Raw genomic sequence first — 17,136 nt, 5'->3', positions numbered from 1 at the left:
CCGATGAGGTGCGTGAATGTCTCTTTCGTCATCCCGCATTGTAAAAACTCCGGGAGGGCGTGAGACGGTGCGTTTACGCGTCAGTTCAATGTGACCCACCCGCCATACCGCTATCATCAGAGCGCACGGCGGAGGCATTCTGATTGCGCGCTTATAAGGGCAGCAACGCGTTTTTCAGCGTCCGGTATAAAAGTCCGTCAGAACTCAGGCCAGCACCTGCGAAACAAGGTAACGTTAACCTGCACGTCTCTAACTACCTTTAACTAGTCCTGCCGACACACACACACACACACGCACACACACCGGTGTATCGTCTCCGCAGAGCAGAATACGAGCGCCTGTTTATCTGTCAAACAAACTGAATATTGCCAAGAGGAAATGATCACACAGGCCCGATCAGCGAGGCTATCGATAACCCTGACGCATGGCTTAACTTGATAGCATATTCCCATGTTATGATTAATGAACATATTTGATAATCGAATGCGTATGAGGGGTTGATTTTGCTCTGGGATGAAAAATACTTTCAAGAAATATCTTTCATGACCTCATGCGTTTGCAGGAAACTGGCGCAAGATAGCAGGTAAACAGGATTTTATTGAAGGCGTTATTTAAGGGATATGACTTAACAGGTTTTCAGCTCCATTCAGGGTGAAACTATCAGTTTACATTTGTAGTTCATATCAAAGATAAGCTGATTAATCGGTGCGCATCTGCCGTTTTTGCCTTGTCATGTGTTGCTGTTCACACTGAACATGTTTTCCACACCCCTGATCAGCTGGAGGTGTTTACTGTCGGTGTCGTCCGGTATGACTGGCCGAATGTGTAAAGCTTTGACTTGGTGAATCACAAAAAAAACGCCTTTCCTTTTGCATCACACAGCATCCATCACATTGTCTCTGAGAGAAAATGGAAGAGGACTTGAAGACTAGACTTGAGAATTATCGCACTGCACCATTTGATGCCCGATTCCCCAACCAGAACCAGACCAGGAACTGCTGGTCCAACTATCTGGGTAAGAAGACCTGTCAAGGTCAAAGCTGCCTGTTGGTTTTTGCAAACATTTCTCACAGCAAAATACTAAATTTCTTTCTCTACAGTCAGTTACACTGGCTCACTGTACCTGCATGTTGACCTGTCACCTTTGGACTGAAGTGAATTTCCTGAGGACCACTGATATAGAACTTTACCTTGAAACCTGGCTTGAAGCCATTTAAAAAAAATAAGTCAATGCTGTTATTTGTCTATTAATAGATTTCCACCGCTGCCAGAAAGCTCTGGAGGCAAAAGGCGTGGACTCTGCCCCATGTGAATGGTACGAGAGGGTCTACAAATCAATCTGCCCCGGATCCTGGGTAAATCCTTTTTTTCCTTTAATAAAAGTAACTGTCTATAAAAAACACAAGGTCTAGTATGCTGACGGAATATGAATGGTACATTCCCCCATGTGAGCTGAGTTTGTTTAACAGAGGTCAAAAAGCTTTGTGATTTGCATTCCTGTGTTTTTGTGTTTCTATGGGAATTCAGACATGAAAATTGCATGTTCAGAATGAGTCAGAGGAGTCTGTTTGAAGAATATACAACACAATAAAGAAATGTTACTGTCTGAATGTCTGAGAAAAAAAAAAGGATTGTTTGTGCCCCATTTATTCTATCTCAAAATGTCATTCTTCTAGATCCAGAAATGGGATGATCAGCGAGAAGAAGGGATCTTTCCAGGAAAAATCTAACACTGTCTTCTCCAGAGGTGTTGGTCTGCAAAGATGTGATCTTTACAGCCTAATGTTTTTTCCACTGGTGGGAAACAAATTCAGTTCCATCACCAGCTTTCCATTTCTGATGCTCTATTCAAGGACCACTTCTGTAACTGGTTTCTCCTCTCCAATATGAAATATACATCAGATTCAGTAATAAACTAACTCAGGATTTATTTACGTAGTTATGTGGTCCCTTATTCTTTAGGCTGTTTATCCCACAAGAGGATATAAATAAATGTTGTTTGACTTGAGAACCATGTCAAGCGAGGACACAAAAATCTAAATACAAGAGCTTGTAGCACAAAGTTAAGAGGAGTTCATTCCCCCACTTTCAAGTTTATTTTTAGGGCAGCTGTCAGTCTAAAAAAGAACTATAAACAAATACATTTTAAAACTTTTATTCATTTAAATAAACAAATCAAATGTATTTACAGTACTCAGGATTAGAAAAATATTTTTTTAAAACACTAGTGGTCTCACATCGACTAATAGCCACCACCCTACAGAAGCCTGAGGTAAATAATGTGTTTCGGATACACTGGCATTAAATATGTAAAACTGTTAGTCATATAGAGCTCCTTTCATTTAGAGAAAAGAGTGTGAAATTATTTGTACTGCAGCTCAGTGAAGCAGTAAAAACTCAGTCTTAAGGATTATAACAGCAGGAAATGCTGGACAGGCTTCATCATGCAACACGATACAGTAGATATTGACTGAAGAGTAAAACACCAAACACAAAGTATTATAGTGAAAGAGTGACAAATTATTTAAAAGATCTTCTCAGTCTGAGGTAAGGTTACAGTATTTGCATATAGAAGTTACCTGTTACTGAATGTACTCAACATCTAAACAGGAATTATTTCCCCCTATTTCTGACTAAATTATTAAAACTGCTTTACTGGCTCAAGAAATGTAGTTAAAGGCCACTTGGATTGCAAACAAGTACCCAACACTATGCAGGAAAACACAGACCTAATTTTGTCAAGCCAAGCATATGTCAAAGATTTAAGTGGAATATGCAGCATAAGGTTTAATTTTCTTCAAGCTAAAATGTACAAAATTCTGACTGCTGCACTGATTTTCAACTCCAATTAGAACACTTTGGTCATAATATATAAACATTCCAAAGGTTAAAACCATGATGGAAATACCTCCCCAATTAAATCCATTTGCCAACATATAAAAAAAAAACTAGATATAAATTAGTGTCTGCATAGCATTCCAACTGGTTGTGCCCCGGTGGAAGTGTGGGTCGACTCAGATATAATACCCATTAGGAGAAGAGCTGACCCCGGTTCATTGGTGGATACAGAGTGTAAGTTCAGAGTGTATTTATGTGGAATTGAAGCCTTTTTTTTTCTTTTAAATATCCATAATCCACAAGCAGCATTTAAATATGCAGCACAAAAATCACAAGTAGCAGCCACAGATATAGTGTTTAGCACTAGGCACAATAATAGGGCTGATTAAAATGCAGCCTTAACAGGGTCATCCTGGCACTGTGGGGTGGGGATGGGGGACTAGTACAAACATACAGTACATGACTCTGAGGCGGGCATGTATTCATACCACGATAAAAGGGTGTGATCCATCATTAATATGGAGTCCTGTGAGTATCTGTGTCTTCAAACCTAGTATTTCCTTTCCTCTTCAGTCAGGAGTGTCCCTGCTTTGGGTCCCACTGGAAAGGTCATCCGTCAAAGACTGGGCTTTAAAACGTCCACCGTACTGTAGCTCCTCCGTCAGTTCGTATGACCGCTGAACCCAGCTGACAGCCCATCATCACCTGTCACTACCTTCTCTTTCCGTGCTTTCCACTATCAGTCATGCAGGTTTTGGGACGAAGGGCTGCAATGAAGCAGAGCAAAAAAAAAAAAAAAAGTTTTCATTTCTGAGTGAAAGTTTACAACAGCTGTGTCATCAAAAAGTCTGGCTGTTTCCCTGACTCACCAGGATCCGCTGTCTGTCTCTTCTTGCTGTGGTGGACTATCTGGTTCTCGTTGGTCATCTTCACATCCTGATCCTCCTCCATGTAGTTACTGCAACACGGCGAGAAATTGAACAGACAGTAAAAACAAGTGAGTTAATTTGCTGTATCCATGGAAACCAGGGGGACAGGGAACGTCACACGATGGAGGTCTGACTGATGACAAAGCTTGAAGCCAGCGGATCCAGGCCTTGAGAAAGAGGATGGAGCTGGAGATGTAAGGAAGGAGAGAAAACGGGAGACAGGAGTGTGTGGCTAGGAGGTTATGGGATGGCTGGGGGGACAATTGAGGGTACTGGAGGAATCGTCTATACAAGAATTGACCACAGGGAGGTGCTAACACAGGGCTGTCAAGCGCTCTGCTACTCACGGTTGGTGGTGTCGCCTGCCACGGGGGCTGAGGTGGAGAAGAGCAAATCTTTCAATATTGCTCACTAAATTTTGGACAATGGGGTTGAATCTGACCTTTTTTTTGTCAATTTATCAGTTTCTCTGTTATGGATTTTAATGAAATGGTCATAAAGACAAACAAAGCAGTGAGATATAGATATATATCCTAAAAATCCAGCTACCTGATGACTGTGTTTCTTTCTCGATGCGCGATGTAGGCATTGTCTGAGAACAGGATGGTGTGGTAGGGCACCACCGGGTCACAGGTGGGCAGAATGCCTCGAGTCACATGGCTCACATTATTCAAAATGCCATTGTACACCAGGAGGTCATCCACCAGCAGCTGTACAAGCAGACACACACAGATTGCTGCTTCAGATCTAGATGATGAGTAAAAAATTCAGCAAACACACAGGCTTACCCCAAACTCCTTGACTCCCCTGTGTGGCGTCTTCGAGTAGTTCCACAGTTTGATCATGGACACAGTCACAGGCTGATCAAAGATGACGTACACGCGGTTCACCTGATGTGGAATAATAAATACATTTAGTATACTCTTTTAAAAGAGTGTGCTGAATGAAATCCACTCTCAAAAATCCTCACCAATCCAGGCAGCACTGGGGCTAACCACATGTGTCTTCCATCATTGGTGCTGTTGACCCCATCTATCAATTTATCTGGAGTCCTTACATCACCACTCACGTTGTCCAGTACGTTTACACTGTCTGGAAAAGCAGCAATGTCTGGCAAACATCATGCTGAGGAACAAGAACACATTTTTAAACAGGTTGAACTGATTTCTCCTAGTTTTGACTGATGTTTTAATATTCACAACCCTGGAAAAGAGACATGAGGAATTCAGTCTATGTGACTACTTTTCGCCGTCCATACCCATTTTAACATAAGTGATAATCATGAACCCCAGCTGCTGAAGAGACTGAAGGTCGGTAAAGAATGAAGAAAGGATACTGTTGTCACTGAGAATGATCTTCTCGTGGTTCTGGTCATAAAATTCTAGGCCATTGAGGCCAATGTAGTATGGGTCTCCCCAGGTTGTTAACAGCTGCAGCTGAAAGATGACTGAGGGGAGAAGGTCAAGGAACATACGACACGCAGAGCACATATCACGTCTGGGTGGTGTCCAAAGTCACTGCCTATGTTCTATGAAGTGCACTCTATCGAACATCTTCAAATAACAAGATGTGCAGGATTGTTTCACCTTAGTAAAGGTCTGCATTCTACAGAATACTTGTATGGTTTTTTAAATATCTAAATGTAGGTTTGAGGGAATTGTGATGGTGTTGTTTCATAATTTAAGGACATTTTGGTGGATTATTCAGTAATGAAATATGTCAGCATTAAATATTTGTATGTAGTTGCACATGCAAAACACTGAGAGACATGAGATGCAAAAAGATGCATAAACCTTGCAGTGTGAGTGATTTCAAAAGACTTGTCATTGCTGGCAAACAAGCACTTGTCACTCTGTGTGTGTGTGTGTGTGTCTGTGTGTGTTTATAGATATAACCTCCAGGTAATTATAAAGTTTGCTTCAGACTTAATGATCCATGACTAATACTGTTTAAACATACAAATCCAATGGCATTCAAATGAAAATGCATGTGTCAACAATAAACTGTCCACTTGTCTGTGTCACAGGGATACATCCACATGGCATGATGGGAGATTCGTAGTCCATGCTTGCCTGTTCTTGTCTCTTAGAGCCTCCTCTGGATTAAAGATAATATTATACAGTAGTTTAATTAAAACAGTGTCCAAACGTTCATGAAATGTCAGTGCATGCTAGTTAAATGACTGCTCCCTACTTGTAGTAATCCTCTGCACTTCTGTTGTTGGCGGGCATCTGGAAGAAATCTATGAAGAGGATCTCCTGAGCAAAGTCAAAGTGACAGTTACCCGGTCCTTTCCTGATCAGGAATCCCTCCGACGGAGAGATGGCGACATCATCCAAGTACACATGGATCACCTTCACCTGGAACAAAGCGTTTTGGTCGATATTCTCAAACATTTAATCTTTTTTGTACCAAGAAAAATAATTTGCTTATATGCATTATTTTATTATGCATGTGTGCATATACTGTACAGTGATCCCTTGTGTTGGTCTCTTGTAACAGCATCACCATTATAGTCAATGTGGTTGGAGCACGACAGTTAGTAAATGGTCTCACCCCTCTATATGAATCCTCAGGGGACTTGTTGTAGTTCCAGATACGCAGTCCAGCGATGGTTTGGGTCTTGTTGAATGTCACATTCAAGGTGTGGGGCTCTCCATAGGAGAAAGGAATCAGCCACATGTGCTGGTCGTCTGTGGTGATGTTGTTGCCATCTATAAGTCTGTGGTAATGAAAACACAAAGAAAACCACACCAAAGACAATAATGACCAGTCTGGATTGTGACATCAGATATTTGTTCAGAACAGTGACGGAGAAAATAAAATACAGTAGGTTATGGTATTTTTCCTATTTCTATACAGTAAAAACATGAATATTAACATCAGAATATTCTGCCTCATCAAAGCAGGTAGTTTCGGTCTTACTTATCAAGGGTGCGCAGGTCGTGTCCATACTCAGGCAGGTCATTCAGGTCTCTAGGTGAGGCAGCCATCATGCTAAGATCTACGGGTAAACTGTCTCCCTCCTTTCCCACCACCTCCAATCCTGTCAGGCCCATGTAGTGGGAGTCGCCCCAAGTTAACACCAGCTCTAGTCTAAGGCCTGGGGTGGGAGGGAGACGGTTATTAGAGCATGCAAACAGGAAAACAGTTCTGAACATAAAGCAACAGGATGCTGTTGATCTACTCACACTTTCCGGTGTACATCCCAGGAATATGCTCTATGTTCTCCACAGACTGGCTCACAGATGGATTCAGGTGTTTCAACTAAGACAAATACACGACAGCGTATATTGTTTGACATATTGTTTGGAATATCCTGTACAGTGTCTAAAATCATTTAAATTTGACATTTAGCACTAAGTCTGTTACAAGAAAAACTCACATAAACTGTGTTTATGTAGATGGACCATACCTCCATCACAGGTAAATATGAGAAAAAGCAGATAAATGGTCTAAATGCCTAAATTGCACAAATTGAAAAAACTTTTTTATTCTGAAACATACACCTTTAAAGTGCATGAAATTTCACTAAGTTCTGACATTTTTTTGAACAAAAGTGGGATACATCCTTATCTGTTATGTACACACAAAGAAAAAGACAGACCAACCTATAAAAGTAACAGCATGTTTCTTTTGCCAGGGCATAAAAAAACAACATGAAGTCTTCCCTGAAAACTTATACCGACGGCTGATGTGGTCTGAGCTTACTGAAATGTCTTCATCTCTGAAACCAGCCTGGGTGAAGGGCCTTTCCTCTCCCTCCCCATCAGCTGTACGTGGTCTCTGGAGCTCCTCCTCATGAATCAGACCCTCAGGACCCTCCCCCTCACAGAAGAACGTTTCATCATAATGGGACATGGCCTCCAGAATCTCATCATCGGTGGTGAACAAGATAGTGTCACCAAACTGGTCCAGCTCTGAAATGATCACAGGATGAATAAAAAGAAAAACACACCAAAGAACTCCTGAGACTGTTCCTGTTCGCCTACCTCCTGACAAGGTCCCAGATGCTTTTGCAATCTCACCCCTGAAGATACACCCTCCATCCAGCAGTATCTCCACCTCCTTCACCCCTCGGAAGGAGTGAATGCGTGACTTATTGTAGTTCCACAGTCGAATCATGGCCACCTGGTAGGATGCTCCAAAATCCAGGAAAATGGTGTGGCTTCGGCCGGGGGTGAAAGGTGCTAGCCAGAGATGCATGTCGTCCTGGGTGCGATTGATACCATTAATCAAGTTAGTGACCACCCGCGGATCTTTGCCATATGCGGGAAGAATATTGATGTCAGGAGGGTCAGCGCTGATGTGAGTAGGTTGCAAGGGCTCTCCGTTGGAGCTGAATACTTCAAGACCGTTGAGGCCCACATAATGCCGATCCCCCCAGGTGGACAGGATGTTGATGACCAACGTTCGGCCCTGGGGCAGTACTGGGATCTCAAACTCATCGTCCCGCTCCATGGATGGATCATCATCAGGACCATTCGTCAGTGCCCCACGGGTGGTCAAGGAGGAATGTGGGCTCATGGGTACTGCGGTGTTTACTGGGAATGTGGATGGACTACGGATCTGGCGCTGAAGGAACTCATCAAAGATATCCCCTTCGAGGGCCATGTTGGAGATGCGTCCACGTTGACATTGGTTGAACTTAGTGAGAGAGTCCCAGGACTCCATGAGGGTTTCATCCAGCTGCCTGTGGGCAAGAGGTGTGCACTGCCTCCTGCTGGTGCTCACCAGTGACAACGGCTCTTCTGTCGAACCACAAGACAATCTGTCAATTACTAAGGAGCCACAGGAAATTCCTGTACATACAATAAAACACAGAAGTTCCAAATTTGCTCAAATTGTTAAAATTTTTGGCAGGGTTTATTTCCAGGCTGAGAGAAACAGAAATTCACCTTTGTAAAAAAGACAGTCTCTTGCTTTTCAGAATATTAATTAAGTTCATAGTGAAAACCATAAAATTTCAAAATGGTTTAAATGAAAAATAAAAACAAAACCCAAAATGGTCAAAAAAAATGACAGTGCAAACACTAGGACAATCAGCTTCACTAGTTTAACTGTCTTGTTACCACAAGACAAATAAGATAATGACTTATGCAAATGAGGTAGCCTGTTCCCACAACAAAACTCCTGCATGTAAAGAAAAAGATTTATCTAACGGGGCTTTAGTGGCACTGCATGAGCCTGTTTGTGAATGCATGCGAGTGCTGATCCAAAAATAAGATGTGGTCAAGCATATTGTGCTGTGCACCAATGACATGAAGACAACTTCCTCTTATCGAGGTGTCAGTAGCCTCAAGGGTTAATAATTGCTGAAACAGGCCTAGAATGAGGTGTAAGAGTGAAATAATCATAAGAATGTGCCCCATTGTGTTTAAATTTCATTTTAAACATGGTGATAGCTTCTCTTACCAGTGTTGGCAAAGGCAGCAGCTCTGGTCTGCTGCTCCTCTGCCAGGCTGCCGGTGGCTGCGCTGTTCTGCGATGAGTTCCTGCGTCCACTGATGGGTCTGTCTGGCTTTGGTTCCTCCGGCACGTCACAGCTCAGGTCCAGAGAGTTGGCTCTCCACTGACCCCCATTGACTGTTCTCTCCACGCCCCTACACACTCGTCCCGGGTTGCACGGCAGGTCCGACAGCACTGAAGACGATGAGGCAGACGCTAATTTGGGCTCTGCAGCCTGCTGTGGAACCAGCCAAAGGGGCCTGTCCCTGTTGGACTCGCAGCCCTCTGGAGCTCCTCTGTTCACAGGCTGCCGCCACTGGGGGGCGACACGTGACGACGACGGCTGGGTGGTAACGGTCGGCTCCATGGGTTCCACCTGCTGTCTGACGGACAGCGGCTCTTCCGACACAGACAGGTCAAAAGAGCTTCTTTGTGGGAGGGGCCGAAGAGATGGTGATGAAACCCCCAGTTTTGATGGAGTGATGGGTGGGAGCAGCGAATGGGATTTCTCCTCAATGTCTATCCTAGGCTGACCTGCCGCATCAGATGGATGCAGATTCACATTGTGGGTGGTGCTGGACTCCCCACACTTCCTGTCCTCATGGCTTTGAGGGGTGGCACCCCTTAGACTGTGTCCAGAAGACACAGGGCTAGCAAATAAGTCTGACAGCTGGAAATCCTTAAGGTCAACTGTGGTGCCGTAGTCAAACACCTGATTTCCACAGCCCTTCTCCAGCTCTCCTTCAAACACCAACGTGCTGTTGAGGTACAGCTTTATGTGCCGTGCACCAATGTCAAGATCCTAGAAAAGAAAGAAACAGAGCTTCACGTTACCCGAATATACAGTACAGATTGTACACATTCTGAACCAATTGATTTTGAATGTTTTGATTTTGATTGTTTGACATTCACGCACTTTTGATTAAAGCCAAACGATGCAAATGAATCACTAAGAAAAAGTTTAGGATTAAACTGCATGACAGACATGGAAACTATTTAGCCTTCTCATCATCTTATGAGGTCTTTTTTGAGAGGATATTGATCTGAACTAAAAGCAACACAAACATGACAGTACGACATCTGAAAGGTATGCAGAACATTTCACGCATTCACTTTTGATTCATTTTCCCATTTCTCCTGGAGTAAGAGCTCTCTAAGCTAACAATGATTAGCTTTCTCAAACCAAGTCTTAGCTGCTGGGTCTAAACCTGCTCTACCCTCCAGAGAATAAACCATTATAAACCATGACCTCCCACCAACAGCTCCTTACCTTCAAGGTTCAAGACAAGTGATTTTACCAAACTCTAGTTATATGCAAATATCTTGTGATCTCTTTGCAACCCTCAGTAAAGAGTAACGAGACTGAGCCAGAGTCCCACGTTTCCCATAACACTAATCCGCTGGAGCTAATCTCTCATTGCTCCACATTTGGACGGTGTGACTGGCAGCTCAGGCAACTGCTAAGAGTCCCTCCCCCTGACGTAACAACACCACCAGCACAGCGTCCCTGTGTTCCCCTCCCCTCACACAGTAAAGTGGGATTCATGAGACAGAGCTCTGGACTTCTAATGACGCAGAGAGAGAAAGAAAACTAAAGATGTTTGGAAGAAATTGTCAAGGATCAACTCCACTTCTTGTGAAATGTGATGATGCATAAACAAAACAAGTACATTGAGGCTTCTGTTGTAGTTCCAGATTTTGATGGAAGATACTCCAAAGTCCGAGGAGCGCTCCGTGTTCCTGATGATGAAGTAGAGCTGAATGGGAGGTTGGAACAAACACGTCCACATGTGACGCTCTTTGGTGGTCTGTCAAACCAACAGAACAGATCAGCAAATATTTTGTGTGTAAATACAGTAGTTCACGACACAGAGTTGTAATACACTAGTTGTTGGTCAGTGAATGATAAAGAACGTCAATGTTGAAACTGATTTACGGATTCAAGATTCAGTTATTGTGAAGAATTAGTCTTCAGCTCATGAAGCCTGCAGTGTGAAGATCAATTGTGTGGATGTGAATGTTTTTACACAATTCATTCATGAACAACACCAAACAAAATATTATTAACACTATGTCGATCCAGGCCAAAATATATGATGTGATAAGGAAAATAAAGGACCTGTGTTTTTGTTCTTATCTAAAGAAAATGTGATTGATTGATTGATGATGAGAGGAAAAAAAGGCTATGATGACAATGTGGTAATATTTTAATGTACAGAATTTAAAAAATCTATGAAACTGACAGCTGAGCAGGCAGCAGTAACACACCTTCATCTTCCCGTTGACAAGCGCAGCCAGATTACCGGGGTAGTCGGCATTCCTGATGTCGAGGTCATGAGGTGACACATACAAGGTCTTGTTTTTGAAGCAGAAGAACTGCAACTCAGTCAGCCCAACATACAAAGAATTCCCCCAGTTTGATAGGATCTCCATGGTAACATACAATGCAGGGGTGATCTCTGTTGATGGCTGCCTTTTCTGCAATGACAACACAAGATATTTACATGGGCTTTACATCCCAATCACACCTTGCAGCACTGAGCTGCAGCACGTCATTACTGACTCACCAGCTGTATGCCATAGTCTGGTGTGACACGCTGAGGAACGTTGTGGCTGGGTCCCGCTTCAAGTTTCTCTAAGGTTTCCAACAGTTTTTGTTGTTGTCTGAACAGAAGGATGACATTTGTCAGCTCTGCAGCTTCGTCTATCGTCCCTGACCCTCATTCCAGTGAGGAGCAATATCTGAGCACAGCTACACTGATAAATAATTCTTCATGGTCAAAGGGTGTACGTGCTATAAATCTCAGGTCGTACGAGCTTTGATGAAATACTATTATGTTTGTTCACTAGGTGCCCTTCCATCCCCCACCAATCAGAAAAATAAACAGCACTTTGTGCTGTTCAGTTTTCATACTTAGGACCCATGAGCGTTATTCTCTGCATGGCCAAAGCAACGCCGTTTTCATCCTCATCTGTGTCCCTGCTGCGGTGCATTAAACCATTCATCATCTGGTGTCCCCTGCCCTGGATAAAATATGACCAAATAAAATGGTCAGTGAGACATAAGCTTGAAGGACAGAGTTTACATATAACCAAATCCATAACAATATATCAATCAGGAGCAAATATATGTGTAAATATGTGCCTAGATGTGGACACAAAGAAGGTGTCAGGCTGCACTATGTAATATTCTGAGCTGAGAAAAGGTGTGACATGTACAGGGGGGGGTGCTGACCGTGTTTCGGCTGAAGAGTTCAATATTCTGCTCAGAATAGTTTTCTCTCTGGATTGCCTGGCGCACCCTGCACACCATCTCCTCTGGGTCCTGCTCTTCCATGGAAGCCTTTCTCGCTGCAGACAGGGGCCTCTCCACACGACTACTTGGCCCTAAATCAAGAAAACACACATCTTTCACGCAACAATCATCCACCGCACTATCCAACATGTCCACTGAGAGATTTTTCAAAGGGTTTGTAAAGACGTTCATTCAAAAATAGAAAAAGCTACAGATTTTGGACTGTATACTTTACATTTTTGAGCTTGTTAATCACTGATATCAGTTTAGTACTTAATTATAAAAATGTTAAAGTACTTACTTCGGTCATCCCAGCTCTCTTTGAAAGTTGGTCGATCTAAAGTTTTGCTCTTCACCAACAAAGGCTTGGTTGGTATAAAGATGTCAGTGCTTACTTTCCTTTTTGCAGATAGAGAGCGTTCAATCTTACAACCTTGAATAATGGAAAACAGGTAGAAACATGTTCATATTATTGATATAAATGCAATATTTGTGAGGTCATGGGCATAAAAGGCTTAAAGTCCTCTTGAATCCCTGAATCTGGCTATCATTACACTTCAGCTGTGAACATGCAGCTAATCTAGTTGCATATTCTCCACATGTGATGGTCAGTGCTGATGAAGCAGATGAGGGGATGGAATGACCCTGGGTGACTTTGACTCACCCTAAAAATCAATAACACATTTACATGAGTGTGGATGCTGAGCCTACCTTTAAGTGAGGGTCCAAAGTCCAGAACAATGAGGTTTGCAGCATCAAGATGGTTTTGGCTTTTGCTGGGCCGAGGGTTGGAAGTGGACTTGGAAGATGGAAGAGGCAGTCCCAATTCGTCGAGACTCTCCGTGCTCTCCTCCCTCTGAATTTGCTCCTCAACCCACTCCTCATCTGACTCCTCCCCTGCTGAGCTGTGACTGCTGTGGCGCATGCTTACCTCCAGGCTCCGACGCAGAACCTAGTGAACAAAAGTCAGCATTATCTATGCATCCATGCACATCGCTGACCATGCAAGAACTCACAGGCATAAACATACGGATATGTACTGGTCTGCTGATACTTTAAGCAATCTAAAACCATAAATCGTATTCAGGTGATACACTGCAGATCATACCACCTAGACATAACCACCTCATATATTTCTTCTTTCACTCACCTTTAATTCCTCAAGGTTGAGAAGAACCTTTTCACTGTGTTCCTGATTCTCTTGACTCCGTTGTCTCTCAGGCCTGGTGCTGAAGGAGCGTGACACCTTGGAGGAGTCTCTCGGAGAGCGGGGACTACGAGGTGAGTGTGTACTAGATCTCTGTGTAAACCAAAGTGATTGGATTGAGGGGGAAATGGCAGAGATGGAAAGATGCTAAGTAGTACAGACAGCTGAATCTGACACACAGCCCCTCCCCTAGAAAAAACTCCCACACACCCAGGCTTAGTAAGCATTGTCATGTCTTCACTCTACCTCCATGTCAACACTTTCATACGGCTCAAAATCATCGGAGTAGGACTTCTCCGGAGAGATCAGCAAACTTTGTCCTTCCTCTGTTCGAATTCTGACAGGATTCTGTGTAAATGACAAAAGAATAACATTTTGACGTGTTATACTTTGACAGGAAAACATTTATTTTTGAAGCATCACTATCACAGTCTACTAAATTTAGTCTCCACCTGCACCCATTCCTTCCTTTGGACTTTTCCTGGAGCTGTGTGGCTTCTCTTACTGCGGATCTCCTCCAGATTAGAGTTATCTTCAGTTACTTTGCGTGCACTTCTACAGCCATCTGCAGATGAGTAACAGCACAGATAGGAAGATGAGCATATTGCTAGAAACTGTTGCCTCAGAGAGGGAACACAGTCATATAAACAGATGGTGCATTGCCCACAGCGGAAGACCAAAACACTAACCAGGAGCTACAACTGTCACTATCATTTATTCACTGGAACTAAGCATGTGATGTCATACAAATACAATCTGATGACTGGTGGCTATTAGGTGGTATTCCATATGGCCAAAGGAAAAAAGCTGCAAGAATAGAGCAGGAGGTGATGATTTCAGTGTGTAAAAGCAACTGAAGACTCAAAAATGTTTCTCCCTGCATATCTTGGAATTAAAATAAATGAGTCTTATGTAAACATTTTATTTTTGAGTGTCTGCCAGTTTGTACTGGTCCAGCAGCAGCAGCATACCTGCTCCACGTGCAGTCCTCCACGCAGATGTGGTAAATTTGTGGTTGGAGCTCTTGGGATGGTTTTTACTACTTTCAGCATTGGCTCCATTAAGATAAATAGAAAACCCATGCTCAAGTTTCTCCAACTCAATCTCCCTGGGAGCTTTGACTTGAAGGCGCTTTAGGATTCTGTGGGGAAAAGAAATTGTCTCAACAATTAATAAAAATCTGGTAAACAAGATATGATACATTTCATATGCTAAGGATTGGAATTCAGGACGTTTTGAATTGTCTATAAGCTCCACTCTCACACATTTGATATATAAACCAGTGCTCCTAATACTACAAATCACAAATTAAATTATGCTTCACTTTAAGTCATGTAAGAGTTGCTCTTTTCCAGTATGAAATCCAATCAGCCTCTCCCCATTAGCCTGTGCTCACACTTCACCTGTTTTTGTGCTGGAGGGTGATTAAATATTCATCCAGTGCATCATCAACAGCAGTGGTAGGTTTCTCTTGTTGACACGTCCTTTTCTCCTTTACCAACACAAGTGCCAGTGCAAAAAACAACAACAACACACCAGCTATTAAAAAAAAATCTGATATTCAAAAAATGTTGATCATTGCAGAACTATTCACATTGATGGAAAACATGTACAGTTTATTCAATACAAACTTCACAGAGCCAAAATGCTACTCCAGTCCTGAATAAATGAAGCCCCAACGCAGCATACAGTACAAAAACATGCAGTCAGTGTCAGTCCTGATGTAAAGAGCGTGATGCAAAAGAGATACTGGGAACATGTTTGGGCCCAGGGGCCTCTTCTGATGTTCTCAGGATAATGACAATATTGGCAATAAGGACTGCAGAATGTTAAGATGAGGTGGCGGTTGGAATATGCATTAACTAAAAAAAACACTACTGACTCAGCATGGACCTACGTCTCTGTGGAATAACACTGATGAATCTGTGCCTTGTTAAAGACAGACAATTATTTCAAAGTTAATCCTTGCCTGTATTCACTGGGGATTAATAGGAGTAGCTTTAAGATGAGCCATTATATCTCCTCCTGCTGTGAGACAATACAACTATCACTCAGGTCATGTAGCTGGAGACTGACTAACTAAAGCCACTGTAAAAATGTTATATCAGCGTAAATTCCATAGTAAGCCTATAAAAATATGTGACAGTATTTGTTCATAAATCGATGGATTAATTTATGCTACTTTAATCTTTACATCGGTCTGATGTCTCCGACAATTGTACATTAGAAAGATAAATGTGTCCTGAAGGGATCAGACATTGCACACATAACACAGCCATGTACAACTCATGCAATTCAGTTTTTACCGATCATGCAAGACGACCAAATAATAAAATAAATCATAAAGCCCTTACTTAGCTTCTACAAAAGTCAGAATAGAAGCAAAGTAAACTGAAGGAAGAACAGAGAGACTGTTAGTGGTAGGGTTCAGAGGAATAAACGGAGATGCTGTAAAACATAAAGACATGTGTTGTTGTGATTATTACCCGGAAAAATAGAATGCTTCTTTATAATGTGTCAAGAAAGATGACAGATGTGAGCTTAAACCCTCCGAGAGAGACCATGAGTCGTTAAATAAAATAACATGAGCTAACCTCATTGTCCATTGTGTGTCTGGAGAGGCGGGCGTTCACATGAGCCTCCGCCAAATTCTGGAGAAAAACAACGATCCTTCAAAAATATCATTGAAATCTGTGTTTTGTCTCAGTTATATCTACAGGGGAGACACAGATAAGAACAAAACGATTAATTGTGACTTCACACCGTAATTACCTTGATTAAATTTTGGTTAATGCTGAACGATTGAGCAGAACAAATACACAAAAGCCTTGCTAAACATTTTAGACATCACATTTCACTGACTTTTCTTTAGTGACCGTGGAGCATCACGTTACCGCGGCTATTCGTGCAGGGAGTTGACAGCTATGTGTCAACGTTAGCTAATTAGAATAGTATGGCATTAATGGCTAACACGCTAGCAATTCCCTACTACTTAAACGTTTATTATAGGACTATATAATATATCTTACCACCTTCTGTAGCGTTCCGGGTGGATGATTAAACGCAGAAAAAAATATTGCGATTATTAGCAGATACGTTAGCAATGATATTAATAACAAACTGAGCTGCTAACTAGTTAGCTTTAGCACGAAGCCACTAAACATTATCCATCCATCCATTTTCCATCAGCTTTTCCTCCTAGCATTGCATTCGCGCTGGTTATGTGGAATATTAAGAAATAAAAATACATACTGTACATGTGAACTCAACTTTCTTTGTCATTACGACTAGAAACAGACAATTCAGTTTTCCCATGTGCCCAGTGTTGCCCTGTAACCAGGATAGTTGTCCACCAATGGGAGAGCTACATCGGTGTTAGCCACGCCCCCTGTCTGTCCGCTCTCTGCCAGCTGGTCCAG

The 17,136-nt window shown here is 42.5% G+C and overlaps 2 protein-coding genes across 6 annotated transcripts; one reads left to right on the top strand and one right to left on the bottom strand.

The window, feature by feature from the left end:
• The first annotated feature begins 69 nt into the window (after positions 1 to 69).
• cox6b1 (cytochrome c oxidase subunit 6B1) lies at positions 70 to 1,930 on the top strand. The gene is made up of 4 exons (XM_068304835.1): positions 70 to 228; positions 883 to 1,015; positions 1,255 to 1,355; positions 1,677 to 1,930. The coding sequence occupies exons 2-4, from the start codon at positions 910 to 912 to the stop codon at positions 1,728 to 1,730; spliced, it is 261 nt and encodes an 86-aa protein (XP_068160936.1). The 5' UTR covers positions 70 to 228; positions 883 to 909; the 3' UTR covers positions 1,731 to 1,930.
• Positions 1,931 to 2,055: 125 nt separating this feature from the next.
• On the bottom strand, positions 2,056 to 17,067 carry LOC137588072 (katanin-interacting protein). Of its 5 annotated transcripts, XM_068304832.1 has the most exons (29): positions 16,970 to 17,067; positions 16,312 to 16,430; positions 15,121 to 15,209; positions 14,689 to 14,858; positions 14,170 to 14,282; positions 13,964 to 14,065; positions 13,661 to 13,810; positions 13,222 to 13,462; positions 12,812 to 12,943; positions 12,451 to 12,602; positions 12,130 to 12,239; positions 11,783 to 11,879; positions 11,484 to 11,693; positions 10,886 to 11,023; positions 9,183 to 10,017; positions 7,760 to 8,518; positions 7,479 to 7,687; positions 6,959 to 7,034; positions 6,693 to 6,870; positions 6,324 to 6,489; positions 5,961 to 6,127; positions 5,800 to 5,864; positions 5,104 to 5,214; positions 4,738 to 4,877; positions 4,556 to 4,657; positions 4,317 to 4,477; positions 4,115 to 4,141; positions 3,708 to 3,796; positions 2,056 to 3,605 (listed from the first exon to the last, which is right to left on the bottom strand). In XM_068304832.1, the coding sequence occupies exons 2-29, from the start codon at positions 16,321 to 16,323 to the stop codon at positions 3,550 to 3,552; spliced, it is 4,857 nt and encodes a 1,618-aa protein (XP_068160933.1). In that variant the 5' UTR covers positions 16,324 to 16,430; positions 16,970 to 17,067; the 3' UTR covers positions 2,056 to 3,549. The 5 variants fall into 5 exon arrangements, with proteins under 5 accessions (XP_068160933.1, XP_068160929.1, XP_068160934.1 ...); XM_068304828.1 differs by having other exon boundaries at positions 7,479 to 8,518; XM_068304833.1 differs by lacking the exon at positions 4,115 to 4,141.
• Between the last annotated feature and the right edge of the window lie 69 nt (positions 17,068 to 17,136).

Source organism: Antennarius striatus, chromosome 21 (assembly GCF_040054535.1).
Source record: "Antennarius striatus isolate MH-2024 chromosome 21, ASM4005453v1, whole genome shotgun sequence".
Lineage (NCBI taxonomy): Eukaryota > Metazoa > Chordata > Actinopteri > Lophiiformes > Antennariidae > Antennarius > Antennarius striatus.
Note: the sequence above shows the minus strand (reverse complement) of the source record. Positions and strands in the feature narration are given on the sequence as shown.

Excerpts from the sequence above, each read along its gene's own strand:
- cox6b1 (XM_068304835.1), top strand. The coding sequence starts at position 910 with ATGGAAGAGGACTTGAAGACTAGACTTGAGAATTATCGCACTGCACCA. Across the intron at positions 1,016-1,254 it reads CTGCTGGTCCAACTATCTGG|ATTTCCACCGCTGCCAGAAA; the intron begins GTAAGAAGACCT and ends GTCTATTAATAG. Across the intron at positions 1,356-1,676 it reads CAATCTGCCCCGGATCCTGG|ATCCAGAAATGGGATGATCA; the intron begins GTAAATCCTTTT and ends TCATTCTTCTAG.
- LOC137588072 (XM_068304828.1), bottom strand. Across the intron at positions 14,066-14,169 it reads AAAGGAAGGAATGGGTGCAG|AATCCTGTCAGAATTCGAAC; the intron begins GTGGAGACTAAA and ends TCATTTACACAG. Across the intron at positions 3,797-4,114 it reads GGCAGGCGACACCACCAACC|TAACTACATGGAGGAGGATC; the intron begins GTGAGTAGCAGA and ends GCCGTGTTGCAG.